The sequence below is a fragment of the Hevea brasiliensis genome, chromosome 17 (genome assembly GCF_030052815.1).
Source record: "Hevea brasiliensis isolate MT/VB/25A 57/8 chromosome 17, ASM3005281v1, whole genome shotgun sequence".
Classification (NCBI taxonomy): domain Eukaryota; kingdom Viridiplantae; phylum Streptophyta; class Magnoliopsida; order Malpighiales; family Euphorbiaceae; genus Hevea; species Hevea brasiliensis.
In genome coordinates this window covers 47,984,611-47,996,630 of record NC_079509.1, presented here as the reverse complement: position 1 = coordinate 47,996,630, position 12,020 = coordinate 47,984,611, and the positions used below count along the sequence as shown (strand labels likewise).

At 30.0% G+C, this 12,020-nt stretch overlaps 1 protein-coding gene and 1 long non-coding RNA gene across 3 annotated transcripts; one reads left to right on the top strand and one right to left on the bottom strand.

Moving 5' to 3' along the window:
* Window positions 1-2,995: 2,995 nt before the first annotated feature.
* On the top strand, window positions 2,996-5,104 carry LOC110637832 (uncharacterized). The gene is made up of 2 exons (XR_002491587.2): window positions 2,996-4,178; window positions 4,307-5,104. It is a non-coding gene; the product is annotated as an uncharacterized LOC110637832 (long non-coding RNA).
* A 4,345-nt stretch (window positions 5,105-9,449) lies between these two features.
* On the bottom strand, window positions 9,450-11,531 carry LOC110637831 (S-adenosylmethionine decarboxylase proenzyme). 2 transcript variants are annotated; one of them, XM_021788171.2, is made up of 3 exons: window positions 11,345-11,531; window positions 11,077-11,232; window positions 9,450-10,992 (listed from the first exon to the last, which is right to left on the bottom strand). In XM_021788171.2, exon 3 carries the CDS (start codon window positions 10,803-10,805, stop codon window positions 9,654-9,656), a length of 1,152 nt encoding a protein of 383 aa, XP_021643863.2. In that variant the 5' UTR covers window positions 10,806-10,992; window positions 11,077-11,232; window positions 11,345-11,531; the 3' UTR covers window positions 9,450-9,653. The 2 variants fall into 2 exon arrangements, with proteins under 2 accessions (XP_021643863.2, XP_021643864.2); XM_021788172.2 differs by having other exon boundaries at window positions 11,369-11,527.
* Between the last annotated feature and the right edge of the window lie 489 nt (window positions 11,532-12,020).

Below are 12,020 nucleotides of genomic sequence, written 5' to 3'. Positions count from 1 at the left end.
TTACAATTAAAAAAAATATTTTAATAAAAGTATTTTTCATTATTTAGTTAAAATATTAAATTAATGATATATTTTAAAGTCAAGTATGTGTAAGAGTTTTCAAAAAATATTTTAATTTTTTTAATAAAATATATTTTTTAAATTTTTTTATAAATATTTTAAATTTGTTTATGATTTCTTTGAACAACTTTCTTTACTCACATAGTTTGTCAAGAGTAGACAGGGTTATTTGATGAATTTCTCCAATAGGCTATTTTATAGGGTCGGTGAACTGAATGATGTTAATTTCAAAAGCACGTATATTGCCTCTCTTCCTGAGTAGATATTGCTTAATTTGTATTCAACAATTCAAGCACCTGATAGAGAATTAACACGAATTTTTATTGAATAAATTCACCATATGACTCTGTTCACTCTTAACAAACTATGTGAGCATATAAAGTTATTCAAAGAAATTATAAACAATACCAAATATTTACAAAAAGCCTGCAACAAGTCTCATTTTCATATTAATTGTAAAGAAAAAGCTTGTGCTTACAAGAACAAGAAGAAATTTCATCAGAAAAAGTATATGCACAACTATAGAAATCAAAATGCTGAAAAAACAAGCCCCTCCTTAGAGTACTGCACAAACAATAGCTTTCCATCTTGTACAAGTCATAAAACCTTCGTTCTATGGACAATCTGATAGAACTATCAAAATGGCATTCAAAATTTCAAGAAACTCTTCTGAATTTTCATCAACAGTTTTTCATACTCGTTACAAAAAAGAGAGATTCAAAAATCTGAATTATGGCTTTTTGAAACAGGAAAGGGTCACCTTAAGCCCAAATAACATAACTGTCCATTGATGAGTGAACATGGAGCTATTATTATTTTTTTAAGAAGGGCTTTATTTGTAGTTAAAGGTAATATTTTGATTGAATCGAGGTTTTGAATTAGGATAATAAATATAGGGAGTGGCAGTGCCACATTTGCTTTCTCTTTATCATTTAATTATCATCTGCCACTCACTTTCGAGACTCAACAAAAGAAAAAATTATTACTGCCAATCAAAAAGCTTCTGCTGAATTTTTTTAGAAATTGGATTTCGACTGTAAAGATCAGAACTTTCACTTTAGTATTCTCAAATATTTGTTTTAAAAAATTTAAAAAAAAATTTACTATATTGTATTATAAAATTTTCCTTCTTCTACTTGCTTCTCTTCCAACTTTTCTCAGTAAACAAACATTTCAAGCCATTGCTATTTACAATCTCTCTGTATATTTCTCTTCAAGATTAGCTGGTGTTACAGAAAACTCAAACTGTTCATGTTCATAATCAAGAATTTGGGTTCTTGAAACACTGTATAAACAGTAAGGTGCTGAACTCTCTCTCTCTCTCTCTCTCTCTAGCAGAAGCAGCAATGCAAATGAACCATTTTTGTTTGGAACTGTTTCTGCATCTGTCAAGGTTTCAGTCATGAGAACAAAAGAAGTAGCATTGTGATATTTGAAGATCTGTATTGAAAATGATTGATATCTTACTGCCTCTTCTTTTATTATTAATTATTAGAACTGAAACAATATTTCTACTACTGTGTTTTGCTTTTTCTCTCGAGCTTCTTTCCAGGAAAAGAATATTAGAGCAGAGAAAAAGCTTCCAATGCTTGTTAGTTCGGATAGAGACAATCCGGCAGGCCACAATTCTTGATAGGTTTGATATAACGATAAAATTTTATTTAGAATTTAAAAATCACAAAAATAATTTCTCCATAAAAAAAAAATATAAATCAATTCTCTTTGTATAAAATCTACATGCATTCAATCACTGCTTTTATATAAATATGCTTGTGCGTTTTATTTTTCAGGGCAGGAGAGACTTGCTAGCTGCCAAGCTTTTAATTAGGCCAGTAGAGCTGCTCTACTTTCTCTTCAGGTACCAATCTCTCTGATCTAATTCTCTAATTTTTTTTTTTAAATTTATTATTTGGTCTTTGAATTTTGATCAATATTATAATTTAATCCTTCTATTTTAAAAATTAAATAATTTAATTTTTTACTTATAATTATGTGATAATTAGAGATATTAATTTAAGTGAAAAGAAAAATATATTATTTATTTAATTAAAAAAATTTATTATTTAACACTTAAGATTTAAATTATACTGTGATTTAATCCTTATGATTTAAAAATTAAATGATTTAGTTCTTTAACTATGTTTCCTTTCAATTAAAATTAATTGTTATCAAATAAATTATTTCTTTTTATCCATAAAATAATTTAAAAAATTTTTAATAAAAAAAAATTAATAAAAAAAATTTTAATAATTTAAGCAATTATCAATTACAGGAGTTAAATCATTAAATTTTTAAAATATAAGAATTAAATTATAATATTAGTTAAAATTTAAAATTAAATAATAATTTTTTTTAATTAGATAAAAAATATATTTACTTTTTTTTCTTAAATTTATAATAATATTAAATAAAAATATCTCTAATTTTAATAAAAGTGTAGAGGAGAACTAAATTATTTAATTTTTAAAATATAAAAATTAAATTATAATATTTGTTTTATCTGAAAAAAAAAATATCCATTGCTCTTCCTTTCTGATGAGTTCTGACTTTTCCTCAGACATTCTGTTCCTCTGTTGTTTATTATGATAGTCTCTCGGGTCTGGATTAGGACACCATATAGCGTTTTTATGTACTACTCCTGAGGTGCATTGATAAATCATGCAACCCAGTCTCATCACCACACACCTGTCCAACAATCCTTGGTCAATCCCCGACAACCCAGGTTCCCATGTTGTACTGTCTTTGCATGTATTCGGTCTTAGGATCCCCATCAATTTTGGGTTCTTGAAGAAGGGTCTGGAAATTGTCCCCTAAAATTTTCAAATGAAAAAGGTTTTTTTTTTTTAAAAAAAAAATGCACAAATGTTTTTTTTTTATTTTTTTAATTGAATTTCAATTGAAATTTGAAGTTTTTGAATATTATTTCAAGTGAAATTCTAAATTACCCTTTGGCACCCATATCTAATGGCAAGTGGGCCTGGCCCATTATATGAGCTCACTTGATTTTGAAAGCCCAATGTACTGTCCCTAATTTCTTTTATTTCAATATTACCATATAAAAAAAAAAATTACAAATGGGCTTTTGACAGTATCTGTTTTACAGCTATACCCTCTACAGTTTTACCATTGCCCTAAACAAGGGGAAGGCACATTTTGTTCTCTCATCCAAGGAAGGCTTGCCGAGACCCCTACATTAAAGGGCAATTGACCTTTTCTGTTAAAATGGATACGTAAAATCCGGGGAACTCTCACCCTTCTAAGATGAAATAACTTAAATGCCCCTATATGGGTAAGGGGACCCATCTTTCAAATGGACCCGCCCTCCGTAAAAGGAGTAGCAATATTTGACCAAAGGTTCATCAAATCCCCATTTATCTTGAAGAACAAAAAGAGAGACTAGCTGCCGAGGCCTCAGTGCATGTGTATAAATAAATGCTTGATATTGATGCGTAAAGAAAACCATTGTTATTGCTGCTACCTGCATTTAGAGTTTGGCGTTAGCGGAGCTTAGTTTAGCTCCCTAGAATCCACAAACGAATGTTAGGCTAAGAAGCACTCTCTGCGTAGGGTTTTTTGGTGGCTGTCTCGAGAAATTTAGCCTCGGTCCTGGTGCCCTGTTGCGTCAGGACAGGAGAGGCAGGCTCTCCATAAAAAAATGGAACCCAAGGTCAGAGATCTCAACATGGAGACAGGGGTAATAGTGTAATAATGGGAATTGATAAAGGGTTGGAATGGAAAAGAGAAAGAGGAAAGAGGTTGCTTGCGCAAATCTAGCTAATCTAGGCATCCTTTGCAAGTAAAGCTTTGTGTTTTAAGGCAAAAGAATTGAATTGAAGAACCCAAAACCGTACAAAACAACACACCATTCTCTTTCTCTCGTTTCCCACAATTTAATTAACTTGGCCTCATTATGTTTAGACAGAACACTCACAAGGCAAAGAGCCCCAGAAAAATCTCTGCCCTCAGCCCTCAGGCCTCAGCACCTTCTTTATTATTGTCATTTCTCCTTCTTTTTATTATTATTACTGCTATCTTTCTAAGATAGGACAAGGAAACCCATCTCTGAGGAAAGCAGAAAGAAGAAAGAAGAAAGAAGAAGAAGAAGAAGAAGAAAAAACGTAGTGACAAATTGTTTTTCTTTTTCTCCTTCTTCAATATGATTCATCTTCAATTTCATTACTCTTGGTTTAATTTTTGCTTTTATTTATTATCTTTCATTGTTTTCTCCTGCTTAATTTGATGATAGGGTTGTGGTGGCGGTGGAAGATGAAGAGAGCCGAGGCTGAAATTACGTGGGAAATCGAAGCATGTTTGGTGTTTGTGATTAGAATACTGTTAAAGCAAATGGATCTTATTTTGGGCTTATTTGAGAGGTGGTGGACTGGATACTCGAGCAACTCCATTTCTGTTGTCCAATCCTTGCAGAAAAAAGCTTTCTTCTTCTTTCTCTTCTGCTTCCTTGGCTTCTGGTAATGATTTTGTTGGTTGGTTGGTTGGTGGTGGCGGTGGTGGTGATATTGGCTGGACGGCTCAATCTCTTCATTGTTATGGCATAGAACTAAAAAATCTTTCTTTTTCTTTCTGGGTTTCACTTTGTAACCTAGTCTTATAATGCTGATATGCAACAACAGGTTTAACTTAATTTCTTGCTCTTTCTTGTTTTGGTTTTGTGAATTTTCTTGCATTTTCCAGGAAACCAAACAATTAATCTCCATTATAGCTGAAGAAGCAAGCAACCTAACCATCTCCTTAAAGAAGGTAAAGGTTGGGGGGGTAAAGCTTTTAATTTTGGGGTCCCCTAAAAGATGCAGGCTTCCATGTTTCAAAACACTGTTTCATTATCGATTCAATTCAAAATCACTGTCAGTAGTCTTTTGCTTCGGTCCCTATTGTTAATTTATTGTTTTTTCCTTGGGAAATGTAGAGGTGAGCTTTGATGTTATAAGTTCAATCCTCTTCAGTTATTGTTTTGTCATCTTCATCAACTTGTACATTTTCTTTAAGAAATTTATATTTATATTATGAATTGGGGAATTTGCAATTAGTTGTCCCTTATTGCACTTTACTTATTTTGAAAAGTTAATTATTTATTTTTTATAATTTTAATATAAAAAAATTTAATTTGTGATTTTAATACTTATGATAATTTCATTTATTAATAGAAGGATTAAATTATTTTATAGATTAAAATTATAGAAATTAAAGTATAATATAGTGTAGAATTTAGATATTAAAGTATAATATAATATAAAATATAAAAATTAAATAATTATTTTTTAAAATTTAAACAAAATATAAGGATTAAATTATAAATTTTTTTTATTAATTATTAATGGAACATTTTTCTCTTGGAATTTAGAAACCCTCTTCTATGCTAATTTCTTGAATTTTCATTTACATTAAATTATTGCATATATAGTAATTTATTTGTGATATATTAATTTTTTTTAAATGTAATAAAATAATAATATATTATTATTTAATTTCTTTATTTTAATAAAATTAATTATTTTATTTTTTATTTTAAAATAAATAAACTCTATATTTTTATTATATCGATATTTTAATCTTTTTATTCAGTTTAAATAAAATTTTTTATTAGAAATATATGTAAAAAAATTATTTCGAAATTAAATAATTCAAAATTTAAAAAATAAATAAATTCAAAATTTAAAAAATAAATAAACTCTGTATTTATATTTTTTAAATTATAAAAATTAAATAAAATTTAAACTAACATTTAAAATGATTATCTAAAATGATTGAAAAATAAAAAAAATAAAAAAATAAAAATTAATTAATCTATTTTTTAAAATAGAGATTAAATAATTAATTTTTTTAAATAATTACTAATATATAAATATTATATTTTATAAAAATTGAAATTCAAATACTATTAATAATTTATGGATGAATTAGGTTGAAGAAAGAAAAGAACAAAGGCAAAGACAAGAAAGTTGAGGCAAGCCCAATGGTTGCTGCCTGGAAATGTCCTATCATTTAAGGACTGCAGATTGGGTTTTCCTCCATTTGGTTTCCGCTGCTCTGCACGTGATATGCCTCTACTAATTTAATACCCTAATTCCCTCCTCATTTTTATTTAACAATCTTTAGTGTAGGACCTCTTCCTTCCATGGCCGGTAGCTAGGTTTCCTGGAAGCAGGAGTTTGAATGGACACTAGTGTTTTTGGATTTGACATTTCTTGCAAATTCAATTCTTTTGCCATACTTAATGATGTTGAAAAAATTTTCACTTATCATATTAAATTTATATGATGAATGATTAGATGTTTATTCTAATGGTCTGACCTTTGAATAGGGCACCCATGAAAATGCTTCCAGTTCTAAATGATCTACAGCTCGATTACACGTTGAATTTGTTATTTTTAAATTTTTTTATTCAATATAATTAAAAAATTTTAATTTAAAATTAATTTAACTCAAGAAATTAAACTTATTAATTTTTAGACTCTAATCATGAAATTAAAAAAATTTAATTTGAAAATTAAGAAATTAAACTTAATTTTTAATTTAAATCATGAAATCAAAAAATTTAGTTTATAGAATTTAATTTTCGAGGTAAATTGATTTTAAATTGGAAAATTTAAATTAATTTAAATAAAAAGTTAAAAATTGATTAAATTGAATTTTTTTGAGAATTATAAGGACTATATTGAACATTTTGCCATTTGAAAATTGCAGTGGGGAAATAATTATATTGGTGTGCACATATTAAAGACAGTGAAACAACATAGGAGTGAGCATTATTCGGTTCAAACTGTTTTAATTTGATAATTCAGTTCGATTTTTAAAATAATTCGGTTTGGTTTGGTTTTATATTATAAAAATTTTGATTATTTCTGTTCGGTTCAGTTTTGAAGAGAAAAAAATAGATTAAACCAAACTAAATAGTAATTTTATATATTCAAATCGAATCGAATCAATTTTTGAATTGATTTATTTTTATGAAGAATTTATGAATTATATGTAATTATATATATATATATATTCTTTAATTTCATTGATTAATGGTTATTAGGTTAAAACCAAAGTCAAAATTAGATTAAATAACTTGAAAATCAAGTTTAAATTAAAAAATCAATCAAAAATCAAAATCAATCGGTTTGAACCGTACTGAACTGATCAATTAAATTTAATTTTTTATCTATTTTGATTCGATTCGATTTCTAAAATATATAATTTAATTTTTATGATTTAATTCGATTTAATTCGTTTTGAACCGAATACTCACCCCTAATTAAGGACACACCACATTACAAAACCATTATGTGTGGTTTGTTTGGAAGCGTAAATTTTGAGGTGTTCACTTTCCAAGGCCATAGCTTTGTATGGGCAATAAGAGTGCAGTTTGCTATTCCTATACCCACTATCAATCCAGGAGTGGGGCTGGGAGCCCTTCATGCTGACAGGTATATGGACTGTAGCTTTGTCAATTTGAATTGTCATGATTTTGTTTTATTTTTAATCTTCTTTAACTGTATTTTTGTTTTTGTCTACGACCCTCAGGCACCCAGTGACTCATGGCCCCGATTATTTCCAAAGTTAAGCTACAATTGGGCCCATATAGGGGGAGCTCTTTCAACATGATTTTTTTTCATTCACAAGGCTCGAATTGCATAAAAAATTTGTAATAATGGACCAAAATGAAATATGAGGTTAGCCCCTAAGTCCAATGTGCTGTGATGATGAAATCTCTTTATATTGGGCCTGTACACACTGAATAGTAAAATTCCAGGACTACGCCCCAAACACAAGCTTTGTTTTTATTATTACATTATTACTAGTCAAGAAAAGCAATTTTCTTTAAGAAATATTTTTAAAATATTATTTTATTAAATTAAAATCAATATTAAAAATTAAAAACCCTAAATCTAATATTGACATTAAATTTTTAAAATTAAAGATGAAGATTAAAAAATTGGATTAAAAAGGATTTTTTTTTTCAAAATTATGATTAAAATTAAATTTGAAGTTTTTTTTTAAAGAAAAATTAAAATTGAAGTTAAAATTGATTACAATCTAATTAAGAATAGAGTAGAAAAGGAAAAATTAAAATTTGAATTAACATGTAAGAAAATAAATTGAAATTTATTTATTTATTTATTATTTTTTTATTACACTTATGAAAATCACTCAAATAAAATATAGATATATCATATACTAATTGAAAATCACATATGTTCGATTTTCACATTAAGGGAGATTAAGTTTAGTTTGGTCGTATGCATCTAAGGTAAGAGTTGTAGAGATAAGAATGTTAAGGTGGATGAGTGGCCATACTAGACTAGATAAAGTCCGTAATGAAAGTATTAGAGAAAATGTAGGAGTGGTGCCAATTGAAGATAAGTTGAGAGAAGGGAGGCTCCAGTTAGACAAGTGGAGCACATTAGGTTAGAGGATAGAAAGAAAAAAAGGGGTAGACCTAAATTGACTTGGAGTATATTAGTACAACATGACTTAGAAGCATTACACATTTCTGAGGATTTAACCCAAAATCGTTCAGAGTGGAAAAAGCGAACCCCAAATTTTTGGGATAAAGGCTTAGTTGAGTTGAGTTGGTCAATTTTTACTTCTTTTAAAACTTTTTAAATTTTTTATAATTTAATTTTCATTAAATCTTTTTTATATACATATTTTCATAAAATAAATATTAATTCAAAATATATTATTTAGTAAAAATAATTCACATATTTTTGAATATATATAATTAAAAATTTAATTTATAATTATTTTTAAATTATAATTAATATTTAAATATATATAATCACTAATTTTAATTTATTTCAATTCATAGGATTGATTGATTTGGCGATTTCCTTACTCACCGAGCTCTAAATATGGAAAGAAGAGACATGGCTATGGCTAAGGAAAAAGAAGGAAATGACAGTGGGAAAATGATCGTGATTAGATTTTGTATAAAAAGAGATTTGGAATTATACTAATAAATAAGACCAAAAAAATTCCATATCTTAGTATTGATAATATTTAGCCTAATAAAGGCAAAAATGCTAAATGATAAAAGAATCTTGGAGAGGCTTTGCCTAAATTGTAGATCATGTGGGTTCTCACTCTTGCCCGCCCACTTTCTATCTTTCAATCTTATCTCTAACTCCAAATTATAATCAAATAATTTTTCTAATATTTGCATTTGGTTGTGAATTAAATATAATATAATTTTATTAAAATTAATTATGTTTATAAATAAAATATTTAAAAATTAACAAACATTATTATATACTATTTTATAATTCTGATGATACGTGACAATTTTTACTTAATAATATTAAAGCATTTTAGTGAAAATTTTATTTATTACAAATCTAAAATATAAATTTTATTATATATATAATATGTCTTGATAAGATTGAGTCCAAAAATATCCTTAAAAATTATTTTATTCCAAAAAAAAAGAAACCCCAAAGACTACATTTAGACCTCGCTTTTAAAAAATAAAAATTAAAAAAAAAAAACCCAAACAAGACAAAACACATAAAAGACAAACCCATCAACCATGACTGTCAACAACACCAAACAAAACCTGACAGAGTCATGCTTGGCTGGACTCCACTCCATCATAGACAAGCCATCACCAGCATCACCTCCTCCTCCTCGTCCACCTCCTTCCAGCACTGCATCGACACCTTAGCAGGACTTGCCACTACATGATGCTCTTTTTCTTTCTTCTCATAACTCCTATATACCACCCACCCACCACCTCCACCTCCACCTCTGGCAGCCAACTCCTGCTCCACAACACTACGACACCAGTACCCATCCACGTCACCGCACTCCATAGTACACCTCTGGACCCCACTACCATGGCACGTGACCGCAATAGAAAACTCGTTTGGTTCAAAACACTTGAGCACCCTGCTGGCTAGTGAGTTCAAGTTAACCTCGCTAGCGTCGAATCCCATCGCCTCGTAGCTAGCGTAACTGAAACCATCCTCTGGGGTCACGTGCACTGTTGAGAATCCTGAACCTTCAATCCCATTCATTGAGTACCCACATGGGTCAAAGTCAAAGTCGCATATTGCGTGACTCGGTATAATTTCAGATATCCCGGAATTTCTGGTCATTTCCTTAGCCGAATAATCCGCATCCGCCGATCTCTTGAAAAACACGGCCGCTTTTTTCTTGTCCAAGCCAGTCATGCACATCTCAAAAGTGATCATATCCGTCCGATCCTCCACTGATTTCCTTGATGATGCCGAGTAAATGTGCCAGTTGCGATTTGGCGAGGCGGGATCGCCAAGGAGAACATAGGCCTTGGGTTTTAAACAGCTGAAGAACCCGTTCAAAGCAGTAACCTCTTCGGAGAAGCTCCGGTGAGGGGCAGGTTGGTAATTAGGGAAAATGAAGCTGCCTCGAGAGTATTTAACGTCAGATACATCAAGTGAAAGGGATTCAGCGAGTTTCAGAATCGGTTCGATGGATAAAAGTAGCTTTGTAGTCCCACAAGTTTTGAGTACTATTTTCAAAGGGAAAATGAACATACTTGACTCGGAGAGGACGTAGGAGTCAAACTCATTATTGGAAAGCTGAGCTACAATGGTGCAACAAGCTGGCTCGAGGATTGAGTTCAGTTGGGACAGAGTCAAGGCACGTAGGCCTTTCCCAGCAGGGTCATTGAAAATGGGTGCTTCAGAGAAGGTGATTTCAAGGCGCTTTTCAAAGCCTTCGAATCCAATTGGGGAAGGAGGTGGTGGTGATTCAATGGCCATGGCTTATTGAGCTTAGTTTTTGGGGGTTGCCTTCGAAAGAATCGATTCAAGTCTTATTTTTGTTCAAAATCGAGAAAGAGAAAAAACAATAGACGAGAATGAGAATATGGGAAATCCTAGTCTAGCGATGAAGGCATTTTTGTTTTCTTTGCTTCTTGGGATCGTATCAGGATGGCTTCCTCACGCACTGCAACAAAGAGAACAAACATCAAACAGATTCATATAGCAATAAAAGCAAATCTTTTTTAAGATTGGTATTAGTGATATATACGTTAGAGTAAGCAGCAGATCGGAACTTCTCGATGCCACCGTTTGGACGGACGTCTTCAATGCTGTAGCCGAGGGGAACTTCGTATTGTATGGAAGAATTACTACTACTAGACTTCTTCTTGCCACCTTTCGTCTCCATTACAACATTCGCACTTCTCTGCAACCCAAGAAACAAAAAGAAACCAATTTCGATCAATCTCACTTAACGCAACTCTGAATCAAGAGATTCAACAGAAATAAATCAATACACGCAAAGCCATACATAATACCTAGAAACACAATACAAATCTCACATATAATTCTCTAAATATTATCGAAGAAGATGATTCTAATCTCCAGGAAAAGTTAGAGAAGAAAAGGGGCAGAAGTAAGTGCCAAAAACAGAGAAAAAGGGGAAAAAAAAGGCAAGTACATTTTGAGGGAACAACAGAGAGTGAAGACTGAAGGGAGGATAGAGCGGAAAGCTGTGTATTTATGGAGGTAAAAAAGGGCAAAAAAGCCAGAGGATTTGAATTAGTAAATCATCTGGATTGCTCATAGCAAAAAAGTACTGTTTTGGAGATTCTGGGTGTACGTGTATTTTCCACGCGGCGGCGCTGTGAGCTAAAAGCTGGGCACGTCAGGCTGTACCTGGCCCGAATTCACAGGGCCACTATACTTTAATATCACGCGTTTCTAAGCGCGTGTATTAGAATTTTATATTATGAAATATTATATATATATATGTATGGTGAATGAGAATTATAGGATCGAATTAAAAATGGCAATAATGAATAGGTGCTCATAAAAATTATTAAATTTAAATTTAATTAATATTATTAAAATTTAAATTTATCTTAATTTGATTAAAATTTATTTTTAATTATTTAAATTTAATTATCTAAAAAAAATTTAAATTTATTTAATTTTATATATTTTAATTAATATTATGTATAAAAAATTATT

Excerpts from the sequence above, each read along its gene's own strand:
- LOC110637831 (XM_021788171.2), bottom strand. The coding sequence starts at position 10,805 with ATGGCCATTGAATCACCACCACCTCCTTCCCCAATTGGATTCGAAGGC.